This window comes from Nipponia nippon, unplaced genomic scaffold (assembly GCF_047370975.1).
Source record: "Nipponia nippon isolate SJK-2023a ecotype South Korea unplaced genomic scaffold, ASM4737097v1 scaffold_3, whole genome shotgun sequence".
Classification (NCBI taxonomy): Eukaryota; Metazoa; Chordata; class Aves; order Pelecaniformes; family Threskiornithidae; genus Nipponia; species Nipponia nippon.
Genome location: NW_028262347.1, coordinates 102,221,995 through 102,239,441, shown reverse-complemented (window position 1 = coordinate 102,239,441; position 17,447 = coordinate 102,221,995). Strand labels below are relative to the sequence as shown.

The 17,447-nt window shown below is 39.1% G+C and overlaps 1 protein-coding gene across 4 annotated transcripts; it reads left to right on the top strand.

Moving 5' to 3' along the window:
* The first annotated feature begins 671 nt into the window (after positions 1 to 671).
* SAMD8 (sterile alpha motif domain containing 8) lies at positions 672 to 16,364 on the top strand. 4 transcript variants are annotated; one of them, XM_087765555.1, is made up of 6 exons: positions 672 to 835; positions 8,456 to 9,063; positions 10,837 to 10,932; positions 11,642 to 11,759; positions 12,540 to 12,690; positions 13,644 to 16,364. In XM_087765555.1, the coding sequence occupies exons 2-6, from the start codon at positions 8,483 to 8,485 to the stop codon at positions 13,946 to 13,948; spliced, it is 1,251 nt and encodes a 416-aa protein (XP_087621681.1). In that variant the 5' UTR covers positions 672 to 835; positions 8,456 to 8,482; the 3' UTR covers positions 13,949 to 16,364. The 4 variants fall into 4 exon arrangements, with proteins under 4 accessions (XP_087621681.1, XP_087621680.1, XP_087621678.1 ...); XM_087765554.1 differs by lacking the exon at positions 672 to 835 and adding an exon at positions 889 to 1,166; XM_087765552.1 differs by lacking the exon at positions 672 to 835 and adding an exon at positions 889 to 1,544.
* The last annotated feature ends 1,083 nt before the right edge of the window (positions 16,365 to 17,447 follow it).

Sequence of the window (17,447 nt, the reverse complement as noted above, 5' to 3'; positions counted from 1 at the left end):
TGTTTATTCATTTCTCATAAAAAAAAAAATGAAAATTCTATTTAGTGTGGTTGGAAACTTCCACCTCTTTCTCATGTCCAAGCTGTACTAAGGTACTTCCCAATGATGGACAGAAAGATCATACTGGAAAAAAATATACCACAGCATCTTCCAGGAGTACAGTTTTATACCCTTACCCTGCTTTAAGCATGTTCTGTTCTTCTTCAGTTAGAAAAGGAAGATAGTTACAAAGGCAAGACACCCTTGCCTCTCCCTTCAGCTGATCTCGGCTGGGATTACGGAAGACAGTTTCTTGTCTTATGACCTCTAAAAAATATGCAACCGAGCACCTATGGATTTTGAGTTTCTTACACAGCTCAAAGGCGCTGTGACTATACTGTCATGTATTTCAGACTCATGCCTACGAATCCAGGGCCAAGGCAGTCCAACAAGACATTGGCGTGTTGTACGGCCTGGACCCAGGGGGGAGGTTAACGACTGGGCACCGGGCTGGAAAGCCGCCCGCAGGCAAGCCGAAGCCAGCAGGGACCAACCCCCCCCCAGGCCGTGAGCCCGCCTCAGGAAGCCCGGCGGTGAGGAAAGACCCCGCTCCCGCCGCCACCGCCCCGCCCGGAAGTGGCGCCCTGGCCCGCCCCGCCCCTTCCGCCGCCCACGAGGCGCTGGCGCCGCCGGCCGCCACTTCCGGCCGGGTGATGGGGTGGTGGCGGTGGCCGCCGCCGCTGGAGAGAGGGAGGGCGCGCAGGAGCCGCTGCCGCCGCCGCCCCGGGGCCGGGCGCTGCGGCGCCGCCACATAGCGCCGCTGCTGCCGCGGCTGCCGCGGCTGCCGCGGCGGCAGGTGAGGCGGGGCGGGGCGGGGCGAGGTGCGGGGTGGGGCGGCGCTCCCCTCCCCTTCTCCCCGCGGGGGTCGCGCGGTGCCCGGCGCCGGGCCCGCGGGGGCCGCCCCGCTGCCGGCCGGGGACGCGGAGAGCTGCCCCGCCGTTGGGAGCCCGCCGCCGAGCGGCCGAGTCCCCGGGCGCTGTCCCCGCCGCGGCGGGGCCGGGGGCGGCGGGCGGGCTCCGCGGGCCTCGGGAGGGAAGGGGCTGGTGCGCTGCAGCGGCTGGGTCGGAGGAGAACAGCTTCACCCGCCGCAGGAGGCGGGGGAAAGCCGCCCGTACGGTCTGTTTGCGGTAAGGTCCGCTCCGCCGCAAGTGATGCGCGTATCTTTCAGGGACGCATCTCGAGGCCCGAGCGTCCCCCCGTGCTGTCGGCGGGCTGTCGGCGGCCTGCCGCGGGGCCTCGGTGCCAGCTCCTGGGGGGGCCGGTCTGCTGAGAAGCTCGGAATCACCCGTGCTTCTCGCTTGCGTTATTTCGTCTGCCGTGGAGAGGATGCAGTGTTTTAGTTTTTGTGCCTGGTCGTGTCGATTTCCTTCTGAACGGTGTAAATTTTCTGCTTCAACAATGATGAACGAGGGGGAAAAGCCTCATTAGCAGACAGGGCGTGAACGTGTTTGTCAGGGAGGTGGCAGGATCCGCGGCGTGCTCAGCAAGAACGGGGAAAATACCAGGTAGGTTGGGGGCGTGCTGCTACCGTGCTTTTTCGTTATAGCAGGTCTGGTAGGAGAGGGAAATCGTTTGGTGTCTCATTCCTGTGTCAGCCTTCACAGGAAACAAATCGTTTCTGGAAATGATGCCGAGTACTTGTGCTCTGTGTCAGTCTTACAGTTGGATAGCAAAACAGCCGTACCAGGCCAAAACAGGTATTCAGCTTTCTTACTGTTTTCTCTGCCAACGGTGTAAAATTGGTGGGTTTTCTGAGGGCAGAGTATTTAGTTTTGAGTAAAAAAGTTTTTGAGCATGTAGGATTTGATAATTAACAAGGCAGCATAGAAAAGTGCAGTTACTGGCTTGTGTGTATGCTGTTCGAGTATCAGGATTAAATGGAGGAGTCTGCCTCTGTGGGACAGATTTTGTGTGAGTTTAAGGCCTGCATGTGTTTAGAAAGTTGAAACTCTGTGGGAGCTTCTATCCACTCAGTCTCTCAAATCTACATTGCTAATACATTAGGTGGCCTCTCAGACTCTTCACTTAATGATTGCTGATCACTATTTTTTAAAAATAGTACTTCAAAAGGGTATGTTTTCTTTCAGCTCTGTAAGTTAATGGAAGAGGCAAATGAGAGGCAGTTTTCACGTTCACGTTTATTGGTTTGTAACTGGAGTTGAAGTGGTCTCATGGTTTTCTATTTGATACTGCAGTTTGCAAAATTCGTTTTATAAAAACCCAACACATATTCTGCATTGTAAGATGACTCGATGGAAGATTCTGCTTGTGCTAAGTACGCTGCATCTCCACAGAGCTCCTTAACGCAGCTGGACATAGTGTCTGTGCCACCTCCACAGAGCAGCTGATCATGCTGTGCTCTGGAGTGGCAAGAACGCAGCAAGACATTTCCTGGCATTTAAGTGCCCCTCATGTTTGGTAGGGCGTGCCTCTTGCTGGGTATTATAGGTAAGGAAATGCCTGGCCTTGTTCTTCCTTTTGCTTTCTGTGATATAGAAAAAAGGTGGAATTAACTTGCAGGATTGGGGCAAAGTGATTTTTATACCCAGTGGAAGGAAGTTCTTTGGGAAGTTTCATAAGTTTTTGTTTCAAAAGTGCTACTCTAGATGTGAAGGAAACATTCTGTAGATTTGTAAAGAGCAAGAATTTTAAATTATCTTGTTTGTTATTCTATGTGAACTTTTTGCTGGATGGTTAGGGGTTTTTTGGGTAGTATACAATTAAAAACACAGGTTGGCCTAGGAGTTGCAATCTTTCAGGCTCTATACTATCACTTTTCTTTGTACAGAGCTCAGTTTTGCAGCTTGCTAGGCTCTTTGAGATCCATAAACTGTATTACATTATAAATGTTTATTTGATAATCACATAACTTTTAAAAGTTTTTTTTATTTCTTATTTATTTTAATGCATCTAAAATGAGGAAGGCTCCTAGATTTTCACTAGACCAGAAAGATCAGGTTGTAAATGATTGTGGGGAGTAAGAACAAACACAGTTTCGCTTAAGATATTGTTCTGGTATTAATTTGGATGGAGAGTTTGTTCATGTCTTCCCCTATTTCCATCATAAGATGAGGGTGTGGGAAGCAAAGAAAGAAATAAAAGGGGAAAAGCAAACTTGAATTGTTTTACTGCTAAGTTGTATAAGGTTAAAGAGCAGCAAACATTCTGTTATGAGATGGATAAACTATTTCTTGAAGTTGGAGGAAAAAATACTTGACACTTGACATTTAGCATGTGAAGTGTTCAATATCTTGTGCAAATATTAATGAAATACTGTGAATTACATCTTAAGTAGTGGAGTACTTGATCAGTTGTTTAAAAATCACTTGTGTGTGCCTTGAATTATGGTGGTTGGATAAAAAATGTTTTGTTAGCCAGTTAGTAGATTAGGAGTTGAGCCACTCTCAGTGTTCACTTGAGTATAGTACAACCCATTTGGTTTAATGAGGTGTTAAAGTCAGGGAGCAGTATGTATTCTGTTCAGCTTGCTGCAACATGTAACTGCACTTAGTGGTTCTTAAGACAGGTATGTTTAGCTCTCAGGACTTTCTGTAGTAGCTGCTGTCAGTTTTGCACAGAGGTGTTCCACCAGACTCTTCTAAGCATATGGAGCTAATCTTTGATTTTACGGTATCAGTTCTATATTTTCCACAACGCAGCACTTCAATGACTAATTCTTGAAAAGCACATCTTCCTTGATGGTTTAAAACCTAAGACATACAATAAACTGTACGAGTGTTACTTTAGGAGATTTCTTATGTTGCTTTCATAAATAGCACTAAAGCCTTTGGGTATGGTAGAATACTGCCAATAATCTTACTTGCTAGAAATATTTATGAAACGACTCTGATAGCAAAGTCACTAAGTAAAATTGAATGCAAGTTTTACAGGAATATTTCTGCATTTGAAGTTATTGTATGCTTGCTTCAGGAAAATACTTATCCAATATTTTTATTTCATGGTGGGCATTTTTCTATGTTTGATAGATTTTATGTATAGCATGGTAGCTACTTGTGCTATATTTGTTAGTAGTAGGTCATGTGTTTCTGTGAGAAACTGTTTATCGCCTTGATAGCTATTTTCCCATCATCACATGCAAGAGTGCTTTCTGCTACTGACTGGACAGCAGATGATGATTACTTCTTGACTGCTGCTGAGAGGGTTTCACTGCTCCCCCTGAACCTTCCAAATCCCACTACAAAAGCACAAATACGGTGACAGCAAGAGCAAGTGACAAGCTTCTGATGCACGTCAGCAGAGTATTGGAGACTTTTGATGCATAACAAGGCAGCGCTGTATGTTCTTTTTCCAGCACAGCATTACTAAGTTGGTATGTGACAGTAGCCTTATTATTGCAGGCTGGCTCAGTGCGCGTTTTTGCGTATGGCTTTTTCGTGCTGGGGAGCCAAGGCCTCAAACCTGGATCTTGTCCACACTGTGAACCAGCAGCCTTTGTACAGAAAAACTTTTCCCCTGAAGTGTGCGATGTTGTGCTGCTAGGCCAGCAGAATTGCCTATATTCAAACTTCAGCTTGAAACCTTCCACAAAGAAACATAAGTTACATCACTTGAGATCTGATAGTTCTTCAGTGACCTTCCGAAAATTCCTCTCAAGGATGATGAGAATTGAACCTAGCTGGGGAAAAAAAATCAAGCAGCACGTCAGCAAGGAGAGCCACAGGCTCTCCCAGGCACGTGAGGGCAGGTGGTGACGCAATACTGGTGCTGGTAGTGTTTTGCATGTGCATCTGGAATAAACAAATCCAGTCAGCATTCCGCTAACTGCTGTGGACATAACTAGGATCTTCAGCTATGATTCTGGTGTAATCAAGTTTTGTTTCTGTAACAAGATTGCAGCCTAATGTTAGTGTGATGTTAATGCTACTTTTCCTTGGCTAAAGTAGGGATAATCATATTCAACTTTCCACATTTTTACCTCAATATACTGATTCAAAGTCTGCATGCTAGGAAAGTTAGGGACTTAATGGTTGACCAGCAGTAATTCAGTAGAGGCAAGCATGATAGAACTGTGGATAATCATTTTGAGAGAGATTAATTTTCCATATTTAAATATACATTGAGGAAAAATATTGTGCTATGGGTATACTCAGCCTCTCAGAGGTATCTTATTTTTTAAAATGCCCTAACCAAATTGTAGAAATGTTCATGGCTCATAAAGTAACTTTAAAAAAAAAAACCAACAAAAAAACTTATACCCATGTGCATGAAGTTCATATTCAGTTGTGTTCATGCTTTTAATTGAAAGGCTGGGAAAGGAAAAAGGGGAAACGGGACACATGATATGTACTGCTGATGAGCTGGCTAAATATAAAGTCACAGTAGCAGGAGAGTAATCAAGTAGCTAGCTACAGACATTGCTGACATTGGGCGAAAAGTATATTTTGCCCTCTGACGTTTTAAGTCTGTGCTTGCTCTGTGTTACTCATGCGTGTTATTCATTATTAAATAATGTTATCCATTATTTGGTTTCAGCAATAAAACCAGTAACATAGAGGGCAAAGTAGTTACCAGTGTTGTTTTCTTTCAGAAGACAAGTACAGTTATCTAGGTGACTTTGGTCTCTTCTGCTACATTAGTCAGTCTTGCGTTGCAGACTGGTAGTGTTGGAAATGTTATGTAGCATTCTTAAGTTTCAAAAATGAACAGGGGCAGTTGGGCACAGAGATCTGTCTTGTATTCCAGGTGCTAAGATTATTAGGGAAAGTGCTTTTTACCCTTTGAACTACAGAAGTGGCACTAAATGAGTAGTCTGAAGGAGAAGGCAGCTTCTGAGTTTTAAGAAATTGCCTTGTCATCAAAACCAGACTGAACTGTTGTGACAAAATTAGCTACCAGCTGTGTGGAATGGTTTACGTTTGTGTTTTGTGTAAGTGCTTGTTTCTTTTCTTGATTTCTTTGTCTTTTCCAGTTGGTTAAATGTCTTTGACAGCATTTAAAAACAGGAGCAAGTACTATCAGGTGCATCTTAAGGTTAGTATAGACTTTCTCCCAGGTCCAGCCCATTCAGTAGTGACCTTTGATGGGTATGCGTATTCAGTGATGTAAGGTCACTTTTATTGCATGTAAAGTAAGGGTTGATTTTTATTCCTGCAACGCCAGATGAAGAAACACTCGGCTGGTGTTAGGCTTCTTGACTTGTGACAAACGAACAGAATTCTTGTAGGTTAGGGAGAATTTCTTTTCCTTGCCCTCAGAAATTGCTTTGGTTAGAAGACAGATCAGTAAGTTGAGTGTATTTTTGGTGAGTCTAAATTCACTGCTTTATAACACTGCAATCATCACAAGTTTTCTAAAAAACCGCTACGATTAACAATTTTTTTTTCAGTATGTCAGCTGTATTTCTGGGTAAGGAAAGCTGGAAGTCCAGATAAGCAACTCAAGTTTGTTTGTTTGTTTTTACTGGAGTAAGGTAAAAATATGTAGTACAAAAAAGATCAATTAACTGATCATTAATTACAAACTAAGTGTAATAGTTTCTTTTGTTAATAGCTGTGTGAGCAAAGTAGTTGTTACAGTTGTTTTGAGCAATACTAAAAAATAGTAAGATAACATAGAAATGAGCAAATACCCTTTTATATGGAGAAGGAAATGTATAGTAAATGCAGAGATTCTAGCAGTGGTTTACAGACATTTTGGCAACTATTTAAATCAAGGTATTAAAGCTTATATACCTATTGACTGTATATGGAGTTTTGAGAAGTTAAAACTATGCATTAAGTGCATGTTGTTAATAACAATCAACTCCAGAGAGAATATCTTCAGATGTACCACTCCCTTAATTCTTTTAGAAGGGCAACTTTGATTTGTGCTCTCATTTTTCTTCTGAACTATTTTTCTTTTTTTACTGCTGGGAAATCTTGTTTAATTGAATCTTCTCTGATATAGAATAAAATAATGTATGGTCCTATTAGATGTGATCTGGAAGAAAAAGTTGCATCCAATAATTATGATAAGAGCTACTTCTAACAATAGGTACAGTACCTCTTTAAAAAGAGGAGTGAGAAGGAAAGCGCTTCTGTTTGTGGAAGAGCTGTGCCCCTGAAAACGATGTAAAACTTTGTTGAATATTCATTATGGGTTTGAGTACCTGTTCACTATATACAGAAGCTAAATAATAGATTAAATAGACGGTTTCCTTGCTTTCATTCTGAAAACCTTGAATGATGTATGTGGCGCTAGTGTATTGTACTATCGTGTTTTCTGAGATTTGGTTGACATGATTGAAGCATTCTAATTAATTAGACTGTTTTTTCGAGCACAAAAGAGCTGTGAAATTGTAGCTGTTTCTTAGATGGTAGCTGTACATAAACCACCAAATATAAATTATGCACAAATCCATTCTGTACTGCTCTGGGTCTTAAATATTGGATAAGCTTTTTATTACTTTTACATGGCTGGTAGCCTTTCAAAGTTTTTTCATGTATTCTACGTAACATTCTGTGGTTATTTTTTTTCTGGTTGTTGTTCTAAGTTGTTCTGGTGACTTGTCACCTCCATGTGACTAAAATGTTGCTGAGCTGTCTTGTCTTCCTTGAAATAATATTCTTGAGTGAAGACAACAATTACTGAGAAATCTGTATGAAGACAATACGTCTTTCCCGGTTTTGGTGTGTTACTACGTTATCTGTTGCCACATCACTTTTGAAGATGTTTTGGAATTAAAGCTAATGCTTAATATCTAGTAATGTTATTTTGAAAGCTGAATATTTTAAAGGATTCGCAATACAATAAACGTCTATCTTAATTACTGAGATCAAACAAAGACAGACATATGATGGCTGTACCATCAACATACAACTAAGATGCCTCAGGTCAACATTATTGTAGATACTTAGTCTTAGGTTTACTTGGTGGGGGGTGTGTTTTGAAATGTCATGCCACCAACGCTTCAGTATATATTTTAAAACAGTGGAAAGTATTGGACCTGTAATGTATTATTTTAGCTTTAATTCAGTTTTACATTGTTGCTGGCTATACTTTCTTGCTTAGATTATGAACTGCAAACAGTGGAAAAGACTAATGATTAAGCTGGTATTTAAACAGAGTAATCTTTGTTTTTCATTGCCTAGTGTAATTAACAAACTTGGATTTATTTTTTTTAACAAAAGAATAAAAGTAGACTGGGTACATCTAGGAAATAGTCTGCCTCTTGGTAGCTTTAAATTTCTATTTAGGAACAAGTGAGACAATCTTAATTGAGTTTTGCTTGAATAAAAAATGTTTTAAAAAGCATTTTTATATTACTTACCTAACAAATTATATGTCTGGTTTTTAGCTGGCTGTTATATAAAAAGCCTTTGGCTAATCAAGCATTAAAATCACACAAAATACAGTGGCATTTCAGTAATCTTCATTAAAACGTTCAGGATTTGTCTCTTTCTCCAACATGTAACAGGTCAATTTTATTGGCGGATAGAGAAGGATGATGGCAGGCAATAACCAGCTTTGCATTCGACGTTGGACTACCAAGAATGTGGCCAAGTGGCTGAAGGAAGAAGGCTTCTGTGAATATGTGGATGTTTTGTGCAATAGACACAGGCTAGATGGAATTACACTGCTGACGCTTACTGAGTATGATTTACGATCCCCTCCTTTGGAAATCAAAGTCCTGGGGGATATCAAAAGGCTAATGTTGTCCATACGCAAACTACAGAAGCAACACATTGATGTCCTGGAAGAGCTGGGTTACAACAGCGATGGTTACATTGGCACAGCGTGCCCAAGTGTTGGTTCCCTACAGGGTACAGATTGGTTTTGTAATGGTGAAGTACCGCGGGTCTATGATGGACCAGTTACTGACTTGAATGGTGATCAGTATCAATATGCAAATGGAAAAAACAAACACTCTACCCGAAGACTGGACCCAGAGTATTGGAAGACAGTTTTAAGTTGTGTGTATGTCTTCATAGTGTTTGGCTTTACGTCATTCGTTATGGTTATAGTACATGAGCGAGTACCTGACATGCAAACATATCCACCTCTACCAGACATATTTCTAGATAGGTAAGAAATTTTCTTTTAAAACAGAAGAGTAACTTGATGGTTAAAGTATAGGCTGTCTTTTCTTCATTCTCAAAGTTTCATATGCTCTTGAAGATGCCTCTGCAAAATAGTAATTAGAGTGTAGTAAACCCTTCTGCGAAGATTGAAATGCACGTCAGTTAGATGCAGAGATTTAGTCTCTCGGGGAAATAAATTGATCTGTTCTTCTACCTAGTTTATATTTAATTCTACATTTTTAGCTATCATAACACAGGAATTAATTTGTCCATCCTCTCATTCTAGTAAAAAGGGTGATGGTCAGCTGGCATAGATAAGCAGCCATATGCTTTTTCTGAAATCCAGATGCTGCTGTGAAGCTTAACATGTCTTGATACAGAAAAAATTTTGATGAAGGAATATTTTGGTCTGCCAGTGAGCCAGGAAATTGAAAGGGAATAGCATTGATACTGTATTTATGCTGTTTCCCCATTGTCAACTTGTTGAAGATGGTTTAGGGAAACTCTGAAGTGGACTGAATAGGCCAGTATCTTTTTTTTAACTGTAGAGTATCTGTGTACTAAAACAGTGTGGTGACTTACACAGTACCTGCTTATTTTTTAAAGAAAATATTCCACTTCAGGCAGAAAAGAGAGACAATGGCAAAGGTGAAATTCTAGTCATTGACTACAGATTTCAGGGGGAATAAATGTTCCCTTTGAGCAAGTGTACTTGCGCCATAGAGAACTTACTGCCTAGAGAGTTTTAAAAGACAAGATAAACTGCTTCGGATTTCAGTCTTTGTGGCCTCCTCGTTCCTGGCAGTAATTTCCATTTTCATTAATGGTTTTTGTGAAGTCAGTAGCGGTCTAACCTTTTGAGTAAGTGTGCAGAATCCCCCATGAATTTAGGTAAAACTCAGCAAGGATGGACCACATCCATCAGAGCGGACAAGAGGAGAGAGAACGGGAGCTATGGCATTACTGTTCCCAGGGCACTACCATGGTATTGAGTGGACAGGAGGATGGGACAGGTCAGAAAGCAGCTGCTCACAAAACAATGCGAGAGGATTACTACACAGCTAGCATTTGAGCAGGGCTTTGCTACCCCTTTGTGTCAAGGGGAACACAAAACTATGAGGAGGAGCCTCTATCGAAATCTGTCAGTCTGTATTTTGGTGAAATTGCAGAGTGGAAATTATTACTGGTGCCATACATGTGCAAGAAAGTCTTAAATTTTTTGACAAGCAAGACTAAAAGGTTTGCATATAGTGATTATCCTTGAAATTTAACTTTGAAAACAATTTTTATTTTTCCTAACTTTTCTGTGCAGTTCTGCTTCATTACAAGTATTTAGGATTTTAGGCTTTGCAGCATTTCATTAACTGTGTTGACATGGTATTCTTATAAGCATAAGCAGCATAATTGACATGATGCAAGTTTGTGTCAGAATGAAAAAGGTTGTTGTGAAACAACGGTAGGAACACATCCTGTTAGTAAATCACACGTGTAAATTAAGAGAGCATACTAGAGATTTTCCTTGACTTAGTGAATTCTGTGTAAATGTCTGCTGAAAATACATTATTAGAAAGGAGATAATGTAATTAAAAATTAATTCAAGTTCTATTTAATTCAGTCTAACAAAATAATTTTTGGTTGTAGTTTAAACTGTTGTCAGATTAATGCAAGTTAGTTTTGTAGTTAAAACTTTATATGCCTTTATTCTAAATACTGAGGCTAGAAAGAAAAACTAAGCCTTTGTATTGTAAGTTAACTTTCTTCCTTCATCTTTTTTTAGCGTCCCTAGGATACCATGGGCTTTTGCTATGACTGAAGTATGTGGCGTAATTCTTTGCTACATTTGGCTGTTGGTTCTGCTGCTTCACAAACACAGGTACAGTTAATAAAATTCAAATTAACCGGTACTTTGATTCAGAGAAAGGACTGTAACAAGAATTTATGATGATTGTTTAAGTCTTTCCACTTAATAAGCAACTTGTAAGCTTCTAATATGTCTCTGTTAAAATGGATTAGGGAGGATTTAATCAAGAACAGTGACTTGCGAATCTTACAAAGGAGTAATCTAAATTTACTTTTCTACCAGATTTATGTGTAATTTCCTTCAGAACACATGTATTTCAGAGAGTTGTCAGCATACACTTTCATACTGTAACAATTCTGTGCATAAATAATAAAATCCTATGAGAATGAAATTCCGTGGGATGACTGCGCCAGCCTAGCAGCTTGCTGTCGCTGAAGGGTAGAAAACCCTTTTGTGTGTGTGAGGATTTTAAGTTAAATTTTTACCAGTTTGTTGATTTTTAGCAGTTTGCCAACAGAAGGCATGAGTGCCAAAGGTAGTGCAAGTGTAGTTGCAGAGGAGTGGGGCTGTACCTTTTGGTGACAATAAGTGTCTCGCCCTGTCATGTGGAACCATACCTTGATGGTACAGTAATTTTTTTTACTGTGAAACTTGCAGCAATGATGAAGGGACTTCATGGGATTAAGTTGGGGTAGGGAGAAATGTTTTTATTGTAACTTTCCTGATTTAAAAATACAATATATTAGGATTCTTGCAATCAGTTCCTATGTACTTTTCCTAGATCTATACTTCTGCGAAGGCTGTGCAGCCTCATGGGGACAGTATTCTTATTACGTTGCATTACAATGTTTGTTACCTCACTCTCTGTGCCAGGCCAGCACTTGCAGTGTACTGGAAAGGTAAAAACTTAAAATGCTTTAAATTATTTTTCTTGTTTCCTTTTTTTTTTTTTTTTTTTTAATTTAAGATATGATTAAGATTGTTGTGACCATAATGTTAGATGTGTGTTTGTAAGAACAGCATAAGAACTAGGGGTCTTAGAAGCACTTCCCACTTCGGAGAGGAGATAGTTACTTGAGAAAGGGTGTTCAGAATATTTCACAGTGTAAATCAGAGAGAATGCATCAAAGAAGTATGCGCTTAAGATACTGAGTTCATGAAGAAAGGCTGAAAGTGGAGTAATCACTTCTTTGCCTTGTTGGATGCATGGTTTTGAAAAACAAAACAAAACCAAACAAAAAACCCAAACTATTATTATTTCACCCTTCTCATAAGGGATATTCCATAGAACATGGGATTTTGTGGCTTTATCCTAACTTTTAGTTAGAAGACGTTTGAGCTGAAAGTTATTGGAAGCTTGACAATGACACATTGGCAGGTTTAATACATTCAAAAAAAAAAAAAGGTGGCAGTCTCTGTATGTAAATCACTTGCAACAAAATACTTGCTGTAAATTCCAGTATTCATCAGAGGTGTGATGAATACAATTAATAATTGTAGTTACTAACGTGACTCACTGCCACAATAAAATCCAAAGATGTGCTAACCTGCATTTTAATAAAAGACCCAACATGATAAATGGTGTTAAACATACATACTGGTGTACAGCTAACTTTAAGGACATACTGTTTGGGCGGTGGGGTTGGAACTTACTAACAGTTAATGTCACTGTCTTTTAGTTATATGGCAATGTTTGGGCAAAACTCCAGCGGGCGTTTGCAATATGGAGTGGCTTTGGAATGACTCTGACTGGAGTACATACGTGTGGAGATTATATGTTCAGTGGCCACACTGTCGTCCTGACCATGCTCAACTTCTTTGTCACAGAATGTAAGTACAGAGTGTAAATACTTAAATGTCCTTAAGTGTTAAGAATATGTACTGCTAGCTGTCAACCAAGGATGCAAGAGTGTAAATACTTAAATGCCCTTAAGCATTAAGAATATCTGCTGCTTGACCTCCGCAAAAGGTTCAGCGTATAACATTAAAGCAAACAAATATAAATACAGATTGCTGTGCGCTCTCTCATATTTGTGACAGTTCACTTGCAGACAGGAAAGGAGCAGCACCACCTAGGTTAATTGAAGGATGAATAGGGCACATTTGAAAGAACATGTGAGCCAAGAAAATTAGAAGGGCTTCTAGATTGCTACTGGGAGAGCACTAGGGAAGATATTTATGATTGTCTGTTCCTGTACACTTCCCTAGGTATCTGCTAGTGACCCCTATCAGGCAAAATACCAGGCTAGGTGGGTGTACATTTAGTATAATCCATAAAGTTGAAATACCAACCCTCATAATGAGTGAAAATATATGAAACAATAGTGCTCTTCTCTAAATCAAAGTGTCATTTGATACATTATATGCAAGCTAAGATAATTAGTTTGAGTTCACCTATGATGGAATGACTGCAATAACAGAATAACGTATGCTTTATGACATTTTTCCCCTTATTACGTGGAAAAGGCATGAGTTGGTTGAACAAAGAGTTCTGCTTTGCATGGTCCTAAACTATTTTAGGATGCTCTGTTAATCCAAAAATGCATAATAGCTGTATTTGTAAATGAAGTCATAAAGTGATAGACGTTTATAACTTGTGTGGTGGTTTTTGTTGGATTTATTGGACCTGTAGATCTAAACAAAATTTTCAGGTGAAGACAGTAACTTCATCACATTTTTGGATGAAAAAGTCTGTATAAAAACTTGCAATGTCTAGGCCTGGATTTCGTAAGGACCCACATTTTTGAGATATTCAAGTTTAGTCACTTTCTGTTTTCTCCTAGATACGCCAAGGAGCTGGAACTTCTTGCATACCTTATCCTGGGTCCTGAATCTCTTTGGAATCTTCTTCATTTTGGCTGCGCATGAACATTATTCTATAGATGTCTTCATTGCCTTTTACATCACTACAAGACTCTTTTTGTATTACCATACATTGGCTAATACTAGAGCATATCAACAGAGCAGGAGAGCAAGAATCTGGTTTCCAATGTTTTCTTTTTTTGAATGCAATGTTAATGGTACTGTTCCCAATGAGTATTGCTGGCCCTTTTCAAAACCTACTATACTGAAAAGATTGATTGGCTGAAGAGTGTGCGAGTCAATTCAGATTTTTATGAAGCGTTATGACTAAGATCCTACAGGGCTACCTGGGGGGGGATATAAAGTAACATTTTTCACTCTGCGATCTCCTCCTCCTTGTCTTGTTTCTTAGATTCTTAGCCATAAAATGGGGTTCCCATACTTCACAGGGATGTGTTTTGTTTTCTTGTTGCTAAAATAGAAAACAATGCAGGGACCGGTAAAGGCTATCAGTGAATCATGAGTATGAACCAGAATACTGTTACCTGTAGTAAGGTTCTATGTGAATATTTAAGGAACTTTAACCTCAAATATGTGCTTGTACTGAATATAATAGACCCTTTGCAGGTCCAAATAATCTCTGTTACCTGACATGCCGGCCTTTACATATACTGACTAAAAAAATTAGAACTTTATGAAGATTTTTCTTTTAAAACAGTCATAAATGTAATTTTCGAAACACACTCTGTGTATACTTAAAGATTGAGGAGTACTGTGTCATAATGAGGAAAGCAGTATAGTTCCTTGCTAAAAGGGTTGCTTAACTGTTAAATAACAAGTCTTAAAGTGTAATTGACAGTGTAAATGGTCTGCATACAGATTGCCAAAAATGAAAGTCTGCCTTGTGACTATGCAGTGATGATGTTTTTTTAATGAGAGCTTATTTAGTCTAGTCTCAGTTGTCTATATGGTTGTTCTAGCACTTGGAAATTTTCCCTTTTGTGTTTAAATAAATTAGTTAAAGTAAATGCTACATCCATGGAAAGTAAAGTTAATTTAGCTATAGTGAGTTTAAAGCCACAAAATAACTTTTGTGTGGTTTTAATTGCTTTATACCCAAACCTGTGCATGTTTTTTAGGAGCAGCTCTTTAACATTGGAAAAACAGAACAGTTCTTTTCATATATCTTACTGTCCCATAAATGAATGGGGAAAATGCATGTAGTAACTCTTTTGGGAAAAGTAATAATAGTGAGTATTGGAAATAGTGCTCATATTGATGTATGTTTTAGCACTCTGGTGTCAACAATATGGTGAATATCTCTGGATATATATACACACAGTATACTTGGTTATATATATAAACACACACAGTATATGTTCTTCTAACAAGTATGAAAAGAGGCTAGTTCTTAAGTTGCTCGTTTACTATGCTGAAAGATAAAAGTACCATAAGCGGTTGAGTTTTGGTTGTTTTAAAAAAAAAAAAAAAACACAACAAAACACCCCCAAAAACCCCAAACCAACACTCTGAGTCCATAATGTATAACAGTTGGTGATCTCTTATGTGGTGGTTTATAAGGGGACAATGCTAAGGTTGGCTGTGGAGACTTCAAATTAGATTTATGCTGAATGAAAACTGATAGGTAAAAGGTGCAAATCATAAAAATGTTATAGACTTTTTAATTTGGTTATTGGAATTTCAGAATAGGTGGTATGTGCAAAAGGTATTGTAAGTCAGCCTTGGAAAAGTTACGCAAAGCATTTCCAGTTCGGTACAAGCTGACTTAATGGCCACAATGTACTTATGTTTGCATGGAAAAGAATCCCTTTGGAATTTTGCCAGACAGTTTTGTATTTGGAGGCTTGTAACCTACTGTGGCCTACTCCTTGCCGTGTTGCGTTCCTTTTATATACCTGGATTGTACTAACTTGACTATCTTCCACTCTTTGTGGTATATTACTTTTGTAACTTAATTTAGCTCCTATTCCACAGAGGAATTGTGCATCTTAGAGTATCTCTGCCAACTGTATTGAGCTCACATATATTGTACTATTCTGCAGACTTTTGTATTTGTAACATTCCAATTTTTTAGCAAAATTGCAGGTATAATACTGTATTGTTCAATCTGCCATAGCCTAATGGCTCCTGCCATCCAAATTGGGGGAGTATGCTTACACTTAAGAAAAAAAAAAAAGGAGAATATATTCTGAAAGATTTAAGGACACTTCATTTGCTGTTCTTACCTTTCTGATTTCAGAAAGGCAATTTGAACATTTGTCTTGAGACTTTATAATCAAAGAGCTCTATTTGTTAATTATATTTGCCTTTGCAATGCACACACAGTTATGAATGCAATTTTTAAAGTCTAGGAAACATCTGTTCTCAGAATGTGCAGAGTTGTACTCTTGAATTGTAACGTGGAGAGGTATGCAATTAAACTGCGAAGCTGTTAATTCTGAAAAGAACCATGTCAGTGCTAACTGGCATAGCTGTGTCTAAACTGAAAAATTATTTTGCAACTTAGACATGCAGGAGAAGTTTCAAGTACAGCCCAGTGTAACAATGTTTACATAAAGTAAAGCTATCATTTCAGTACTCTTTTTTTTTAATGAAGTTCATATATTTTGAAACGTAAGGCTTCTCTCTTTGTTCTAATTTATTTTTTCAAATTCTGTTGAGTAAATCCATGTTTTAAATCAGCATTGCCTATCAGTGTTTTTTAAAGGAAACTTGTTCTTTTTTGCTGTTTTCCCTTGATGCTAAATGTCTGAGTCCAAGATAAGTAATATACAGAGGTTGGTTTTGTGAGCATTGAAGTGGGTTAAAACATTGTCAGGATAATTGTTGTCTTCTGTTGTGGAAGTTTTGTTTGTCTATAAACACGCAAGAGGAAGGCTTGAAATTGATAGAAGACAGAAAAATCGGATTTCACACACAAAAGAGCACTGTCAGTCTGTGAAGTTGGTCATGTAAGCTTTACTGTTAATCAGATGGAAACAAGTTGCAGGTAACTGACAGGCTTAAAATTCTGTACCTGTTTAAAGAGTTAGTGTTTTAAAAGCGTTTTGCTGCTTCTCTGCTGCTGACAAGTACTTTTAAGTAAAGGCAGCAGAGCATCGTTGGGCCTTGGATTTAGTGCTAAATACATTCAGGGTTGTCCTTCTCCCTTGTGTTTAATGCACCAGTCTTTTTCCTGTCCTTTAACTTGCTATACCTATGTTGTGCAAAGTCATCTTCTGTGGTCTGTGGGAGCGCACACATAATCTGAATTCAGAGTAATGAATGAATTATTGCATTATGTCAGCAAGTGTACGTGTCTAATGACATTAGGCTAGTACTACAAAGCACACAAACTAATCAAGTAGAAAAGCCTAACTGAAAAACTGGATATACAAAAGAAGGGGATGGTCACATTTTTTTGGTAGCTTAGCAAATCTAGTAATATTTGAGACTTGACAATAGTCTTGAGCTCTTCCTTACTGTTACCAGTTTGGGGATATATATGCACATACCTGAAAGTGATAGACATACAGGCACTCTCTCCTCCTTTCTTTTTTTTTTTTTTCCATTGTACCTTATGACACAACTTCTTACAATAGCTTTCCTAAACTTTTTTGCTTTTAGTTTTTCCTTTCTGGAAGATCCCTTAAACTAGTGGGTTTATGACATTACACCTGCATACAGAAATTAAACTTTCATAGATGTGGGGGTTTTTTTAGCAAATTCTGATTACAGACAAAAGCTTATGGAAGGATCTTTAAGCACAGTTCCTCCAGCTGTTC

What these genes read in the sequence shown, in the direction of transcription:
- SAMD8 (XM_087765555.1), top strand. Translation starts at nt 8,483, where the DNA reads ATGATGGCAGGCAATAACCAGCTTTGCATTCGACGTTGGACTACCAAG. An exon ending in CCAGACATATTTCTAGATAG is followed by an intron (nt 9,064 to 10,836) that starts GTAAGAAATTTT and finishes ATCTTTTTTTAG; the next exon opens with CGTCCCTAGGATACCATGGG. An exon ending in ACTTGCAGTGTACTGGAAAG is followed by an intron (nt 11,760 to 12,539) that starts GTAAAAACTTAA and finishes ACTGTCTTTTAG; the next exon opens with TTATATGGCAATGTTTGGGC.